The sequence below is a fragment of the Danio aesculapii genome, chromosome 15 (genome assembly GCF_903798145.1).
Source record: "Danio aesculapii chromosome 15, fDanAes4.1, whole genome shotgun sequence".
NCBI lineage: Eukaryota > Metazoa > Chordata > Actinopteri > Cypriniformes > Danionidae > Danio > Danio aesculapii.
The window spans coordinates 33,096,022-33,114,998 of record NC_079449.1 but is presented as its reverse complement, the minus strand read 5'-3'; the positions used below and the strand labels follow the sequence as shown (position 1 = coordinate 33,114,998).

General features: G+C 37.0%; 1 protein-coding gene across 1 annotated transcript in view; it reads left to right on the top strand.

The window, feature by feature from the left end:
* The window catches only part of nectin3a (nectin cell adhesion molecule 3a), a 93,748-nt gene that overhangs the window by 55,862 nt on the left and 18,909 nt on the right, over positions 1–18,977 (top strand). Inside the window, exons 2-3 of the mRNA XM_056473825.1 lie at positions 3,955–4,302; positions 16,084–16,383. Coding sequence (XP_056329800.1) covers positions 3,955–4,302; positions 16,084–16,383 — 648 coding nt within the window. The remainder of the gene's footprint in view (positions 1–3,954; positions 4,303–16,083; positions 16,384–18,977) is intronic.

Below are 18,977 nucleotides of genomic sequence, written 5' to 3'. Positions count from 1 at the left end.
GCTGATATGGGCGCGCTTTGGGAAGCCCCAGATCGATCTGTTGCTTCCACCGAGAACGCACATTGCCAGCTGTTTTATTCCCTGACCGAGGCCCCCCTCGGCACGGATGCACTGGCTCACAGCTGGCCATCGGGCACGCGCAAATATGCGTTTCCCCCAGTGAGCCTAATCGCACAAAACTTTGTGCAAAGTCAGGGAGGACGAGGAGCAGGTCTTGTTTGTTGCGCCCCTCTGGCCCAACCGGACCTGGGTTTCGGAGCTCACACTCCTCGCGGCGGGCCCCTCCTTGGCGCATTCCCCTAAGGGAGGACCTCCTCTCTCAGGGACGGGGCACCATCTGGCACCCACGCCCAGATCTCTGGAACCTCCACGTGTGGTCCATAGACGGAGCGCGGAGGACTTTGGTGACTTACCGCCCGCGGTACTTAACACCATCACTCAGGCTAGAGCACCCTCTACGAGGCATGCCTACGCCCTGAAGTGGAGTCTATTCTCTGAGTGGTGCGCTTCTCCCCGAGAAGACCCCCGAACTTGCCGGATTAGCATTGTGTTATCCTTCCTTCAGGATAAGCTGGAGCGTAGGCTGTCACCCTCCACACTGAAGGTTTACGTGGCTGCATCTCCGCTCATCATGACGCGGTGGATGGCAACACGCTCGGGAAGCATGATCTAATCATCCGATTCCTCAGAGGCGCGCGGCGATTAAATCATCCCGCCCCCCTCTCATGCCCTCTTGGATCTCTCAATAGTCCTGGTGGCTGCAGAGAGATCTGTTTTAGCCACTCGATTCTGTATTCTGTCATTATGACAGCTCTGCTGATCGCATTGGCGCCATTCAAGAGAGTTGGGGATCTGGAGGCATTTTCGGTCAGCGAATCGTGCCTTGAATTCGGGCCGGGTTACTCTCACGTTGTCCTGAGACCCCGACCTGGCTATGTGCCCAAGGTTCCTACCACCCCATTTATAGATCAGGTGGTGAACCTGCAAGCGCTGCCTGCGGAGGAGGCAGGCTCAGCCCAAACTCACTGCTTTGTCCCGTTCGCGCCTTGCGCCTTTACGTGGAACAAACGCAAAATGTAGATCATGTGAACAGCTCTTTATCTGTTATGGTGGCCGGCAGAAGGGAAGTGCCGTGTCAAAACAGAGGTTGGCCCACTGGTTAGTTGATGCCATCGCCCTCGCTTATCAATGCCAGGGCGAGCCGCGCCCTCCCTAACGTGGATGAGCGCACTCCACTAGAGGTTGTCGCTTCCTCATTGGCGTTAGCACGCGGCGCCTCTCTCACAGATATCTGCAGAGCTGCGGGTTGGGCGACACCTAACACATTTGCGAGGTTTATAACCTCCGAGGGAGCAGTTTTCTCCCGGTTATTGGGAAATCCCAATCAATCGGGGGAGAATTAAGCTCGGTGTCACAAACGCTGCTGCGCCAGGCTCCCTAAACCGGAGATGCGTGCGCTTTTCCTATTCTACTAGTAAGTTTCCCTTCCCAGGCGAACCCTAGAGAATTCCTCCGAGGCCCCCAGCATCGACTCAGCGGAGGAGTCGAGTGCATGGCTCAATGTGCGGTTGGTATGCCCATTAGGTCTACACGCATATTGAGGATCGGTGCCAGCTATGTGCATCCCCATTTGGTGATGTCATATGCATTATTACCACGGTGTGTTCCCCCTTATTAGGCGGTCCCGTGTCTTCCCTAAACCGCTAACCAGCTTATCATATGTAGCACTCCCCCTCATTAGGGCTAGTCCATATGTCTCCTTACCATCAGGTCTCCCCTTTAGGGTAGCAGGTGGTCTCCGCTGCGTCCTCCCCCTTCGGGGACTGGCACGCTTTCCCAACGTACTGTCGTATTTCCAAAATCCCTAGTCTATATTAGCTAGGTAAAAGCACACTTACGACCCCTGATTTAAAACTTTTATTCCCATGTAATGGTAATATGTTGGGCCTAGGGGACGTTGGAAGGTTGCGCTCTTGGTGATGTCAGTGCGCTCACGCTTTGGCTTGGCAAACTACACATCAGAGACGCGACAGGCTTAGCTGCTGTGGCGCTTTCCATACAGTCTCCCAAAAGTCTGTTTAATAACAGACACACGTTGAAGTTCCCATATGAAGGGGAACGTCCTGGTTACGTACGTAACCCACGTTCCCCGAATAGGGAACGGAGACGTGTGTCTCCACTGCCACAGCACCTGAGTCTCCAGCTGGGAGCTGAGCGATCGGCTCTTCAGCAGGCAAATTCTGATGAGCTGGCTCCAGCAGCTGACTGATATAGCCCTAATTGGCTCATCAGTTTCAGCTGTGGAGCTAAGCTCCGCCAATTCAATTGGCATTTCATTGGCCCGTTTTCTTATCTTCAGATGTGATTGGTCGTCTAAAGCACTCCCAAAAGTCTGTTTAATAACAGACACACGTCTCCGTTCCCTATTCGGGGAACGTGGGTTACGTACGTAACCAGGACGTTTCTTATATTTATGATCTCTGGTAATATACTAATTGATTTAACAAGTGGCATTTTTGAATATCCATCCCTTTTGCAAAAATAAATAAATTGCAAAATGTGTCAAGAATCCGAAATCATTCACTTTGCCACGAGGGCAATCGAAAACTGAACTTGTAATTCAGCAATAAATATATAAAAATAAGCATTTTAAACTGTGATTATGATAAAGAACTTATTTTTCTTTATTAAGCTAGAAACAACAAAAAAAGACAATGAAAATATGACAACATAAACTAACTGTTTATTCACATTATCACGGGCTGTGGTAAACTTATAGGTTCTAATAAATTAGAGGCAACCATTGCAGAGTAAAGGTGATCCAGTAGCCATTAGCTAGCGTGAGTAATTGTTTGTTTAAACTAGATTCATATTATTCAAAATACAAATTTAAACATAATTTAAAATCTTGACTTCCCATCACCCCTGTAGAAAACACAGCAGAATTAAAATGCAAAACAAGATTACTACACTAGGTTACTACGTTACAATGAAACAACCAAAATATTTTTGGCATTTCATTTACTACTGAAAACAAGTTAAACCAGAATAATATGTTATTATACCTCTCCCGTAATACTCATTTGTCATTTTATTTCTTACGTCCTTGACAAGCAAATCAGAAAAGTCTGCTGGCCAGCACTCTCTGTTTTGTTTTCAGAGCAGCTGCGAACAGTCAAAAACAGCGCTCATCAGTGCAAAGTTGGACAGTTCCATTTTTGTGCCGAGGGGGACTTTTAATTTGATTGACAAACTTACAATAACTAAAGTGTTCTGTTAATCATTAACATTAAATTACATTTATATTGGTGACGCCGTGGTGCAGGTAGCCTTCCCCTAAGCCTTCCCCAGCCTTACACATGCTCCACCTATGATAACATGGAGGTCATTGACTATTTTTTTCTCCATCATTATTCCTTTTTATGTTTGTTTTTAACCCAAAGACGTTTGGAACACATAAATGATGAGTAAATAATGGCAATGCAACTTGGACTGTTATAAACCTATTTTTAAATGTCTGCATTTCCAGACCCCCCAAAAAACTATGTTTTATTTTTGTTAATGAACACCCAAAAAGTGAACAAAAATCAGTTTTTAGTCAAAAGACATTCACATTTGCACAAGTTTCCCATTCAAGAAGGTGTTTTTATTCTCTTTGTAAACAGTCAACTTAATTTTAATGCATTTTTTAATACTAAAAGCAACATATGGACAGTGGTGCATGTGTGATTCTGTCATGTAGCATGAGCATAAAAGATCTTTTTTTAAATCATAAATGTTTCCAGACAAGTCTAAAAATAGCATGTTTGCACTAAAGTTCAGCTGTAAAAAGGCTGTGTCTAAATGCATCCTATAATTATCATTTGCAGGAACCACACATTTTGATCTTAAGCTTGTCTGATCTGAGATATGAGTTCTGTATGTGAATTGTTGTGTGGATGTGTATCTGTGCAGGTGTGTGGTCAAACCAGGTGGTGGTTCCGGCACAGGTCACTGCAGTTTTGGGGAAGAACGTGACTCTGAGCTGCCGGATGGAGGTGAGCTCGAACCTCAGCCTGACCCAAAGCTCCTGGGAGCGTCACTTGCCCTCCGGCATCGTCACTCTGGCCGTCTTCAACCCTGTGTATGGGACATCTGTTGCTGATGAGTACAGCAGACGGGTGCACTTCCTCAAGCCCTCGGTACACGATGTGTCCATTGTCCTGCGGGGAGTGGGCTTTGCTGACATTGGGATGTACACCTGTAAAATGGTCACCTTTGAACTCGGAAACATGCAGGCGTCTACAAATGTTGACGTTATGGGTGAGTACAGGATTGTGATGTAACAGTCGGTGCACCAATGAACTGAATTGTCTGTCTGTCTGTGTCTGTCTGGGTAGGATTGTGATGTAGCAGTCGATGCTCTTTTGAACTGAATTGTCGGTCTGTCTGTCTATCTATCTATCTATCTATCTATCTATCTATCTATCTATCTATCTATCTATCTATCTATCTATCTATCTATCTATCTATCTATCTATCTATCTATCTATCTATCTATCTATCTATCTATCTGTCTATCTGTTTATCCGTCTATCCGTCTATCCGTCTATCTGTCTATCCGTCTATCTATCTATCATTTAACCCTCTGGGGTCAAAAGGGATTTTGGAGCCTTTATCTATCTATCTTCCCACACACTTTTTTCATCCATCCATCCATCCAAGATGGATGTATATGCTTACATAAAAAAGAGAGATAAGAAAGATTATGCATGGTCAGTGTGTTTTAGGGAAATGACAGCCACTGAAACTAAGCCAAAAATGCCTATTAAATATTTCTGAAAAAGGCATTTGAAAAATCTATCTTGTTGCCTAGACAGTATTCATCTATACTATGCGTTTATGTACTCATTTATTTTTCACAGTTTTCTAAACTTTTCTAAACACTGCATTTGTTTTATTCATTTATTTATATTTTTTCATTTGTAATTTTTTTTAATTATCATCTATCTATCTGTTTGTATATCTGTCTTCCTGTCTCTCTATTTGTTGATTTTAATCATTCCTTCATCTATATATGCATCTATGCATTTCATTCATTAATGCATTAATGTATGCATTTATTTGTTGTTCCCTGTTTTATTGTGATAACATCAAAAATAGATAAACAGGTTTCTTTATTTCACAGTTTTTTTTGTCTATTTGTGTTTTTATTAATTTATTTATGCATTTTATGCATTTATATAAGTATGCATTTGCAGTTTTTCTCAGAGGCTTTGGTGTTTTTCTCACAACACAATTTACATTTGCACAACAGTTAATGCATTTCTCAAAACAATTAGTCATTTGTGCAGCTCATAGTAGCAATTTCTCATTCCTTCCTAAAAATTGCCAATGTTTTTGGACATGTATCAATTGCTTTCATACAACTCTGCTGTTTATAACAATTTCATTTGCTTATGTCATGTCAGTCAAAATTAACTAAACTTGGGAATGCTGAAAAGTCATTGCATATAAAACGAATAGTCCTTATTTCATTACTTGAGTCATTACACACAAAAATGTTAAACTAGCTGTCAAAATCTGTCAAGCAAATTTGATAAAAAATGTCAAAAATAAATAAAAATTCCTGAAATTGTCTTCTAATTGAACAATTTCATGAATGATTTACAGACCTGTGTATGTTGGTTCAGTTCCAATATGTACTGCAATATTGTTTACAGTTGAGCACAGCTCTACCCAAAGGAAGTTTATGTTTGTTGTAAATAGGAGTGTGTTTATTCTTTTGCACAATGCTGTGAATAAATTTGAATTGCAAAGAGCAAATGCAGTAAAAATGTGAAACATACTGTACATATTCAGTGTCTTGTACTCAGATACCTCACTAAATGCAGCGATGTCTAACTTTACTGTTTTCAAATGGCTGTGCAAATAGTATATAGTGCTGTATTGAGCATTTTCAGGAAGTGTCACCAAAACCGGACTTTTTTTGCATTGGAAAAAATAAACTGTCATGATTAAAACAAGACAAATCTTGTTCATAAACAATGGTGTCAGGACTTTTCATCTTGATGACACTGACACTTTCATTGACATGAATACTTGCTTCTGAGGAATGAGCTATCCATTTTGAGCAAGTGACACACTTTTGCAGGTTATCAACTACTTTTTGCAGTTTGTACTAATTGTTTTGAAAAATGCATTAACTGTTGTGCAAATGTAAATAGTGATGTGAGAAATGCACCAAAGTGACTGTAATTGTGAGCGGCAGGGTGGCTCAGTGGTTCACACTGTTGTCTCACAGCAAGAAGGTTGCTGGTTTGAGCCCCGGCTGGGCTGGGTGCTCCGGTTTCCCCCACAGTCCAAAGACATGTGCTATAGGTGAATTGAATAAGCTTAATTGTCCGTAGTTTATGTGTATGGATGTTTCTCAGTGCTGGGTTGCATCTGGAAGGGCATCCGCTGCATAAAACATATGCTGGATAAGTTGGCGGTTCATTATGCTGTGGCGAACACTGATAAATAAAGGGACTAAGCTGAAGAAAACTGGATGAATGCATTAACTTTATATCTTTCTGTCTGTTTTATCTATTTATCCTCCTCTGTCTATTTAGCTTCCTGTTTATTTCTTTGTTTATTAACTTTTTAATACTATAACTAGCTATATTAATGCATTATATTTTGTATAAATCATTATATATAGTATTAATGCACGTGTTTATGCATTTATTTACGCAAGATGCATAAAAATGATTTGATAACATTCCAAAAATGTTCTGTTGACAACAAGACTGGAATTATAGGGAAGTCGCGATTGAGAAACTTGTGTTGGAAAGGCTTATTTTAGAGGATTGTAATTATAGAAAGGGATGGAAACACCCTTCTCACAGCCCCTTTTTTCTGCTGGAGACAAATGAAGAGTTGTCAAATGCTTTAGAAAAAAAAGAAATGACAAAAATATCTGTCACACACTGGCATGATAGTACATTCCTTCTGCTATTTTGTTTTGCGGGGCGCCATTTTTCCCCCTTGTTTATTTCCTGTGTTTTTTCACAGCCATAATCTTACTAGTAATCTTTTTTCTTATTACAATTGATTCAAACGTTAAAGCACAAGCACTATTTTTCAGAAAATAAGTGAGAAAGTTGCTAAACCCCCTAAAACTATAAAAGTCAGTGGCCGGTCTGCTGCTTTAAATTTGAGAGTTGTTTTTTTTTCATGCAAACTCAAAGCCAAAATCCCTATTCCTGTAAATTTAACAGTGATGAATCATTGCGGAAATTCTCAATGGCCGTGTGAATTTTTACAATAAAATACATCAGATGCGGCACGCAAGCTAAGCGGTATAATTTGTACCCACAGTTCATTCTCTTCATTTTTAAATGTAATTACTTTGCTCTCACTTGAAGTCTATTATGAATACAGAAATTGTTTGAGGAACAGCGGTTTTGGTGACAGCCCTGTTCTGCAACCCAGAGCAGATCTGTGTATTAAATGACAGAAAATATGATGTTAAATGTGTTTGGCAGTTTTGATTAGATTTTAACACTTTAAAATGCAATTAAATTACATTAAAATGACACTTTTTAACCTAATTGGATTTAACCTTATTTTGCCCAATGTTGGGCTAAACAACCAGTGTTTTGTGAAAAAGAGATATTTTAAAGAATGTCGGAAACTGATCGTTTCTGCCAATAATTTCCATAGTATTTTTCCATAGTACGATGCAGATAAGTAATCTTCTCTTTAAAGAGGATATTTCATGTTATTTTAAAGGTCACAATTTAGTTTTTTGGGGTGCACTTGAATTGGTTATTAATTCATTAATTCATTAATTCATTCATTTTCTTTTCAGCTTAGTCGCTTTATTAATCTGGGGTCGCCACAGCAGAATAAATCACCAACTTATCTAGCATATGTTTTATAGAGCGGATGCCCTTCCAGCTGCAACCCATCACTGGGAAACATCCATTCACACTCATTCACTCTCATACACTACAGACAATTTAGTTTACCCAATCCACCTATTCCACATGTCTTTGGACTTTGTAAACCGCAGCACCTGGAGGAAACCCACGCGAACACGGGGAGAACATGCAAACTCCACAAAAAATGGGAATCAAACCAACAACCTTTTTGCTGTGAGGTGACAGTGCTTACCTCTGAGCCACTGTGTCACCCTAGGTTAATAATATTAATGTAAAAAATATTAATATTTGCAGTACCTCTGTTCTCAGTCTGTATGAAATGTTCTGATTGATTTCCCCCCTTCTGAAAAGCCCAGAATGCTCTAATTTGCCAGCTGGCCCAGTGCTTTCTGATTGGTCGATATTATGCAGTGGTTTGACCAGTGGTAATCATCATTAAGTGAATGATTATCTAAATATTGATCAGCAGTTGGGTGGGGTATTGTTACGCAGACTTAGCAACCTTGTTTCACAGCTGCATCTGGGTCAAACCAAGTTTACTGTATATATAAAGGTGGTGCTGTAGCTGTTTCTTACATTTCTCATTTTCACTTTGAGCATGAAATCGAAAACACTAAAATTCTTATTTATTTTTAAATAACTCATTTGTAAATGAATATAGACATAAGTCATTTTATATTTGAATGTAACAAATAATCATAGCAATATGAATATGCTTCTTTCCCCAGACTTTTCCTGAACATGTATGTCGTCTGGCAGACAAGGTTCAAACAGACACAGACTGTAGCATGCAGATAATCCAAAAGAGTGGTCAGTGTAACAGGCAAAAGGTCGAGGCAGGCAGCAAAAATAACATAAACAGCAAAACAAACAAACCAGGGTCAAAAATAGGGCTAGGAACAACAGGGAAAATGCTTCTGAAATATCACTACAGATGACAAGCCCTGTCCACACGAACAGGGGTATTTTCAAAACTGCACTTTTTTCTACAAGGTTTGGCTGTTTTTCCACATGAAAACGCAGTGTCAGGTGACTGAAACTGCAACTTTCTGAAAATTATGGGCAGGGTGAAGTTTTCCAAAACTCAGGGTACAGTGTGGTGGTGTGGATGCTAAAACCAGAGTTTTAGCCTCATGCTGTTAGCGTACACGCTGTTTTCTCCTCTCTAATTGCCCAAATGAGGCAAATTCTGCACATTCGCAGCAAATGAATTACGTATTCCGCATTGTTCAACCGCAGGACGGTAATGCGCTTCTGTACTCATGTTTGCATTGACTAGAATGCAATTTACTCACGAAATATACTTAATTCCCTGTTTGATGTAAACTCAGGAAAAAAGAGTCATTATCGCCATCTGGTGGTTTGGCATGCCCATAACATGCATTTTTGTGCGTGTGTGTGTGTGTGTGTGGTATGTATATAGTCCAAGTAATCAGCCTTCACGAGTTAGTGCTATGTGTGTGTATAATCAAGGGGTGATCTGGAACTGGTGTGTGAGTGCAGTGCATGATGGGATATGTAGTTCAGTACAATGGCAGATGTGTAGTTTGGGTGAATGACAGGAAGGGTTCTCCAGCGATCTGTAAGAGCTAGATTGTTGGTGATCATGACACAAAGCTACACTGTTTTACATATTTTGTAATTCTTGAGTTTTTATTTTTATTTATTCATTCATTTTTGCTTTTGAATTGCATTATGACACCTTGATTTTTCCTCCAACAACATTTGATATTAAAAAAGTGACTTTTATTTACATGACTTTTATTTTAATAGTTTGAAGTGATATATTTCCTGTATTGGGTGTAATTAGAGTACAAAAACCTGTTAATAAACTGCTAGCACACAGATCATTTTTGTTCTTCTTTTTCTTATACAATATATGAGTTCAAACTACTAAAATGTGAATAAAAGTCACTTGATGAAAACCCTGTGAATCATGAAATATGGATCAGATATCTCAGTTTTTATAGTGTTATATAGTGCTATATAATTTGTACCAGCAAATGACTCTGCTTTCATTTCAACTCCATTATAAGAACAGAAGCGAGAAGGAAGGAATGGAGCAGTAATGTATTAGGTCTGGGTGTGTGTGGGCGACTGTGACCCAGACCCAAATCCTGCCCCGTCTGATGCTAAATCAATACCATGACCCTCTCCAGGGCATTCGCCCACCCGCAACCTGCCCATGCCGACAGATTAGCTGGCTCTCCTTTAGCACTTTTATCAGGAGGCTGGAGTGTGAATGAGTTGCCAAGAAGCTCCAGCGGGCGCTGAGTCAGCAGATCTGCAGCGGGATGCAGATGGCACACGCAGGGTTCAGATGAATGCAGGGTGGGACTCTGGTCTTGGCTTTCGGATGTCAGCGCTCAGTGATGCACTGTGGTTCCCCTGCGTTCAGGTGCCGCAGGGCTATTTTTAGCATTAGGGGTCCCGTGGGGTTATTTCGATTTCTGGTTTTACAGGACGGGGCGTGTAAACGGAGTCGAACAGGTGTGTGGAGCAGACGGCCTCGCGTTGAGGATTAAGTTTGAGTTCCTGGCGCACATGGCAAAACTGTTTCTTCAGAGCGCAGCTGCTGCGACTCTCTAGAGAGAGGGATGGAGAAACGAAAGAGGGGAAAGGACATATGAAAGTACCATTGATAGGTCGGATTATGGTTGCGTCAGGCCATGTATGGTTTCAATCTTAGATCTCTGTATTGAATTTCAGCGTGATCTGCAAATCTCACATTAGGGATATAATCAATTTTGACTTTTTACTGATTCAAAGACTTCAGGACTTTAGGTATTTCACTACAAATTAATACTTTAATCCAGCAAGGATGTATTAAATTGATTAAAGGCCACTTTATTATTTTAATAATGTTTTTCTGTTCATTGAAAACCCTGTAAAGATGTACTGTATCATGGTTTCTATAAAGACAGCTGTGTTAAACACTGGTAGTAATAACAAAATGTAGTTGAAGTCATTGTAGTAGTAGTAGTAGTAGTAGTAGTAGTAGTAGCAACAGTAGAAGTAAAGGTAAAAGTAGAAGTAATAGCAGAAGAAGTAGTAGTAGTGTCAGTAGTAGTAGTAGTGATAGAGAAGTAGTATGGTGATAATAGTTGCAGTAGAAGTCATACTTGTAGAAAAATTGTAGTATTAATAGGAAAAGTATAAGTTGTAGTAGTAGCAGTAATAGTTGTAGAAGTCATATTAGAAGTAGTAATTTTAGAGATAGAACTTATAGTAGTAATACAGGTAGAAGCTTTAATAATGCAGTAGTAGTATTAATACTTGTAGTAGTAGTGGTAGTGGTAATACAAATGTTTCATTAAAAGTAAAAGAAACAAAAGTGATCAAAAATAAATTCCTTTTTCACAACACTAGTAATTGTAGAGATAGAAGTTGCAGTAGTAGAAGGAGAGGTAGAAGCTATAGTAAGATTAGTAGTAGTAATACCAGTAGAAGTAGAAGTTGTAGAAATAAAAGCAGCAGATGTAGTAGTTTTGACAGTAGTAGTAGAATGACAGAGTAACAGAGAAGTTGTATGGTAATAAAAGTAGAAGAGGTAGTAGTTTGATTCCTGTGACGCTCCAGGGACAGACGAATCTTCGCTGAGGCCAGCTTTCAGCCTCTGCCGCTGAGACTGCAGCTCTGCACAAGACGTTTGGCCAGCGGAGAAGTTAAAATGGCCGTGCCCAGCTGAGTCTGGTTTCTCTCAAGGTTTTTTTTCTTCACTTTCGCCAATTAGTGAAGTTTTTTTCCCTCTCCGCTGTCGCCACTGGCTTGTATGGTTCGGGATCTGTAGAGCTATGCATCGTTGGATTTGCTCTTCAGTGTTTGGACTCTTACTAGTGATTATTAAACCACACTGAACTGAGCTATACTGAACCGAACTTAAACACTAAAAACTGAACTACACTGTTCCAATTTACTATGACCTTTTATGTGAAGCTGCTTTGACACAATCTACATTGTAAAAGCGCTATACAAATAAAGGTGAATTGAATTGAATTGAATTGAATAGTAATTTGACTAGTAGTTGTTCTAGAAGTCATGCTATAAATAGTAATTGGAGAGATAGAAGCTGTTGTAGTAGTAAAGGTAGAAGAATTAGTAATGATAATAGTAGTAGTAGTACTGGTGGTAGTAGAAGAAGATATTTGTAGAGGTAGAAGTTTTAGTCTTAATAGTAGAAGTAGAAGTTGTAGTCATAGCAATAGTAATTGTAGAGATAATTTATAACAGTAACACAGGTAGAAACTATAGTATTGTAGTAGTAGCAGTAGTAGTATTAATACGTGTAGTAGTAGTAGTGATATTAGAAGTCATGGTATAAATAGTAATTGTAGGGATAGAAGTTTTAGTAATATGAGTAAAGTTAGAAGCTTTTGTAATGGTAGTGGTAGTGGTGGTGGTGGTGGTAGTACTAGTACTACAGTAGTAATAGTAGTAGTAGAGGTAGTAGCAATTGTAGAGATAGAAGTTAAAATGGTAATACAGGTAGAAGCTCGAATGTAGAATGTAGTATTACTACTAGTAGTAGTAGTTCTAGTGGTAGTAGTAGTTGAAGAAGACATTGTCATATTACTAGCAGTATTAGTAGTAGAAGTCATAGTAGAAGTATTAATTATAAAAATAGAAGTTGGAGTAGTAGTAGTAGATGATGTAGAAGCTTTAGTAACAGTAGTAATAGTAGTAGTAGTATAAGATACAGAAGCTTTAGTAACAGTAGTAGTAGTTGTTGTTGTAGTAGTAAAAGAGGTAGAAGCTGTAGTAACAGTAGTAGTAGTAGTAGTAGTAGTAGTAGTAGTAGTAGTAGTAGTAGATGTACATGCTTTAGTAACAATAGTAGTAGTAAAAGAGGTAGAAGCTGTAGTAGTAGTATAAGATGTAGAAGCTTCAGTAACAGTAGTAGTAGTTGTAGTAGTAAAAGAGGTAGAAGCTATAGTAACAGTAGTAGTAGTAGTAGTAGTAGTAGTAGTACTAGAGTTAGGAGCTAAAGTAACAGTTGTAGTAGTAGAGGTAGAGGCTATAATATTACTAGTAATAGTATTAGTAGTGGAAGTCATTTTAGTTGTTTTAGTAATAGTAGTTGTAGTAGTAGTAGTAGTAGAAGTAGTAGTAGTAGTAGTATTACAAGAAGCAAAAGATTGGGTAGTAGTAGTTGTAGTAAGTTATTGTAGTGCTAGTAGCAAAGTAGTAGTAGTAATTTTATTAGTCAGTGTTGTACTAGTAGAATGAAGTAGAAACTATAGTAGCAAAATATTCTAATCATTTTAATTGTTGTAATATACTCATTAAAATCAGATCATATATTAAAATATGATATCAAACATATGTTATTTATTTTATAATATGACGAGCACATGAGAGTCCAGCATTCTGCATGTAAACAAAACCAGTGATGTGGGCCACATTATTAATGTCAAGTAAATATACTCACAAAAATACTGTAAACTGCACTGTAAAAAAATGCATTTCGAAAAGTCAAGACAACAGATTTTTTATGTTACTTTAACTTACTTTAATCAGATAATCAGGTTTCAACAATTTTTTTTTTAGATCTGTGCAAAGATTAACAAGATATTTTAGTCAGTTTGACTGATTCAAGTTGAGCTGACTAGAAAAGTTCATTTGATTTCACTAAAAAAATTAAGACAGGGAGAATATTTTCAGTGTTGCTCGTAGTGTGAATGTGACCCTTGATGTGTGTTTTCTCTGAGTTATTGCTGTTTCACAAATAAAAGCAACAGTTGAAATTCAGTCAGTGGTTTGTGCCTAGGGCGGCAAAACATCTCAGAATGATTAATTTATCTGTAATGGAGCTGTGACTTTCCTCTTGTTCTCTTCATCTGTATGGACTCTCTATGATATTAAGACACTAATATGGCACTTTTCTTTGCAGACGGTCACTCAGACGCACTCAGGAATGTTGTTGTATTCCTGCCTCAGCACTCAGTAATTTGACATCATCCATTTTTAATGGGAATTTGTTGGGTCGTGGCGATCAATCAATTCTGAGAGTACAGCTTCCACTCTTTACATTGCTTATTTATTCATCTTGTTGCATATCATCCTGTAGGTCCAATATCAATAACTCATTTCAAAGAGTTCTTCCAGACTCTTCCATATTCATTTATTTTTTTTTTGGGAGGCACATTTTGTATAATCTTGTATTGCAGATACGCATATTGCGATATCGATGCTGAAACGATATATTGTGTAGCCCTAATTTTAACTATGGAACACGTTGAACCTTGTTTTACATTTTATATTGTAGTTAAACGCTGATTTCATTAGATTTTTTTTATGTAACTCTTGTATTTTAAATTATTACATCTTATATTATTTTTTTACAAATATTTTTTATTTAATCAAAAATACTCTACAAATAGTGAACTGTTATTACTATTAAATAAAGCTGTTTTTATTAATGTATTTTTAATACATTTTAAAATGTGATTTATTCTTGTGATTTCTTCTTATGCAAACTTGCAAAGAAAACTTTTAACTAATGTATTGCATCTATAAATAAAAGTATTAATTTATTTTTAGAAAAATTTTATCCTACCCAAACATTTAAATGCATTTCATCTGTATTTATTAGGTTTGGGTTTGAGTAAAATGTAATAAGAAGTTATTCTTTAATGGTCAGATAACATTTCTTTCTAATTTTCAATAAAAATATTGTCATTTATAACAATAACAAATGTTTTGTTGTGATTGAAAAGCAAAGATAAAACTGTTCTGAAACTTTGATATTTTGTTGTCTAAAAATGAATATCAACAGTCTGTTTTATGGGTTTTTTATGCAGTAGAATTAAATGTAATCAAATTAAATAATATAAAATAAATAAATAAATAAATAAGGTCACTGGTTCGAGCCTCGGCAGGTTCGAGCCTTGGCGTTTCTGTGTGGAGTTTGCATGTTCTCCCTGTGTTCGCGTGGGTTTCCTCCGGGTGCTCTGGTTTCCCCCACAGTCCAAAGACATGCCCTAAAGGTGAATTGGGAAGGCTAAATTGTCTGTAGTGTATGAGTGAGTGCGCATGAATGTTTCCCAGGGATGGGCTGGAAGGGCATCCGCTGCGTAAAACATGTGCTGGATAATTTGGCGGTTCATTCCGCTGTGGCGACCCCCGATTAATAAAGGGACTAAGCGGAAAAGAAAATGAATGAATGATTAAATAAGGCATCACGGTGGCACAATGGCTAGCACGATCGCCTCACAGCAAGAAGGTCGCTGGTTCGAGCACCAGTTAGGTCAGTTTGAATTGTTGTGTCAAGTTTGCTCGCTCTCCCCGTATTCGCATGGATTTCCTCCGCTGTGGCAACCCCTGATTAATAAAGGGACAAAGCCGAAAAGAAAATGATTAAATTAAATTAAATTAAATTAAATTAAATTAAATTAAATTAAATTAAATTAAATTAAATTAAATTAAATTAAATTAAATTAAATTAAATTTCAAATTTCAAATAAAGTTCAAATTTCCCAGTACTGGGTTGCAGCTGAAAGGGCATCTGCTGAATAAAACATATGCTTTAATTTAATTTAATTTAATTTAATTTAATTTAATTTAATTTAATTTAATTTAATTTAATTTAATTTAATTTAATTTAATTTAATTTAATTTAATTTAATTTAATTTAATTTTACAGTATAACAAAATAGATGTATACATTTTTAAAAAAATCTATATAAATCTTAAACCCAGAAAAACTACCAAAAGTTTTTTTTAGTCACAAATTCCTTCACCAGTACAATCCACAATAAATAAATAAACAAATCTGAAAAGCATCTTATTAAAGGATTCTATTTGGTGGAATTATATATATTTGAGAAATTCTATATATATATTTGTATATATTTGAGGTCACATTATATTTGAAATTACATTTCTTGCTATTAATAAACCATTAACTGTAAAGTTTGACTCAATAAACTCCTCATTTTCTGTTTAATAATAGATTTTATTATGTAGCAGTTGGGTTTAAATATTGAATAGGATTAGAGATGTAGAATAAAATCATGCAGAATTTGTGCTTTAAAAGTACTAATAAACAGCCATTATCCTAATAATAGGCAGGTAATAAGCCACTAGATAATAACAATGAGAATTGATAGATAAACTAAAGTGTCATCAATTTTGTTTCATCTCTCATTTCTCATTTTTTCTCTCTCTCTCTTTTTAGTGGAGCCAAAGGTCTATGTGTCTCCGGGCTCCTTGTCTCTGACGGCGGATGATGGTGAAACTCTGGTGGCGACATGTACAGCTGAACGGGGCCGTCCCGCGGCCGAGGTGTTTTGGGAATCAGATCTGCCGGGTCAAACAGCAGTCGTCACACAGCCGGAGCCAGAGGGGACCACCACTACTCTAGTGCATTACGTTTTGGCCCCTACACGAGCCTCACATGGCCGCTCCCTCAGCTGTGTTGTTCGTCACCCGGCCCTTTCCAGAGACTTCCGAATCCCCTACCGCCTCAATGTGTTTTGTAAGTGTGCATTCATCAGTATTTTAACTTAGCATGCATATCTGATATGGTGCATATATCTATATATATCTATATCTAGTGCATATATGTATATATATACATATACATTTTTTTTTTCTGTATACAGTTCAGTTGAAGTCAAAATTATTAGCCCTGCTCCTTTTTTCTTTTTCAAATCTTTCCCAAATGATGTTTAACAGAGCAAGAAATTTTTCGCAGTGTTTCTTATAATATTTTTTCTTTTGGAGAAAGTCTTATTAGTGAAGTATTATTTACTGTCATCATGGCAAAAATAAAAAGAAATCGGTTATTATAAATGAGTTATTAAAACTATTATGTTTAGAAATGTGTCCAAAAAATCTTCTTTCCGTTAAACAGAAATTGTGGAAAAAATAAATAGGGGGCTAATAATTCAGGAGGGCTAATAATTCTGACTTCAACTGTATATTGTGATATGCAGGGATTAGTTAATTCTGATAGTTAATTCTGCTGTGGCAACCCCTCATAAATAAGGGACTAAGCCAAAAAAATGAATCAAAATTAAAAATAGCCTCATCATATATCACCCTTTTAAAATATAAGACTGTTAAGAGATGATGTCAATTTTACTGGCCACGCAATGGATGAAAACACAATGAAGAGATATAGTACTATGTTCCAACTCATTATCTGCATTAGATGGTTTTTACAGTGATTTTTTTTTTACTGTTCATCCGGAGATCATCTTCAAGACAGGACTTTATGTATGAAATTTGTACAAAATTTATACTAAAGTCAGAGAAAAACAAAGTTTTATGAATACCAATTCATGTACAATAGAGGTGAATGAGGTGGCAGAAAAGCTGACTTAAACCTGCTCTGAGAAATGCTGTTGCTGTCAAATATTGTTTTCTTCACTAAGTCAGTTTAATAGTAAAAGGATTGATCAAATAAGCCTGTTAATAGAAGGTTTGTGAAGAAATGTCACGCTCCCTTGTAAAAGTATTTTGCAGTATTTTCAAAATACAAAATACAGTATTTTATTTGGACACATTTGTGGCTGCTGTATTTTGTAGCTTATTTTGATACACATAAATTTGAGGTATTTTTGTATTATATTTTAAAATACATTTCAATGTATTTTTGCCCATCCCTGGCGAGATGAATAAAACTTTACCAGATGACTTGAGTAGCTCTTGAATATATATATATATATATATATATATATATATATATATATATATATATATATATATATATATATATATATATATATATATATATATATAAAAATATATATATATATATATATATATATATATATATATATATATATATATATATATATATATATATATATATATATATATATATATATATATATATATATATATATATATATAATGTTTCACTGTAATGTTATAGCAGAGAAAGCTAAAATGCCGTCCAAACGCTGCTATTTCCACACAGCGTATTCTGTTTCTGTATTTGGGCTTCCAACGGACACAAAGACGGAAGTGCTTACAGTTTAATTTTGTTATGTTCAGAGTTTATAATTTTATAATTATGTTCACAGAATTCAAAAAAAATATATAGCTAGCATTTAACAAAGGACAGCTTCTTTGCACAGTTTCTAGCATTAACGGTATGTTGTAGAGAGGACATAAACAAGGATGTAAACAATGAGAAATGCTGTTTAGCACCGCTAACAATTTAGCTTCAAATTTATATTTATCTGTCAAACCGCTGTAAACATCCTCAATCTTTAACAGCACATGCAGTGTCTCTCTATTAGAGATGCGCAGATCAGCTGAAATGAAACCCAGATCCGCAGCTTCATACTAATCATCCACCCGCCCGCACATATACTTTTATCTGATATATATATATATATATATATATATATATATATATATATATATATATATATATATATATATATATATATATATATATATATATATATATATATATATATATCCACACCCGACCCGCACCCTATCGTCACTTTAATAATTCTAATTCTTTGCTTTAGGCTATTAAACAGCAAATTCAGTAAGCTAATCTGTGCATCTGTGATAGTAAAATAATACTTAGTTAATCGTAAATGTTTTTAAATGAATACTTTGGACATGTCTTTGGACAACATTTGTACTGTGCAAAAACAGAATAGCATTTATTGTGCCTAAATTCGGGCAATTTTGCCTCGCTTCCAAAACGCGGCCATCCGCACTGAATAAGCGTTCGCGTTCATCGCTTGTTGTAGGAATGAACAAGATTCTCCTCGCAAGGCTATGCAGTCACGGAAATAAGCGATCTTGTTTCTCTCAGAACGATAGCAGATTTTCCTCTGATGACTTCTCCAACTGAAAGTTTGAACAGTACTCTTGCACTTCATCCATTATTTTGGGCGTCTCATCTTCCCATTCTGCAAAGCCCACTCTCTGCTTTTTCACTGGTCCACTGCCATGTCCTGCTACATCCACCGGCAATTAATCATAATGTATTTTTTATTACCCGCAGATTATCCGCATTGCCCATGGATATAACTGACATCCACGCATTTCTACTCTCTATGCAGTGACTTTTAGTGTCTCTCTATGCAGCTTCTTTCC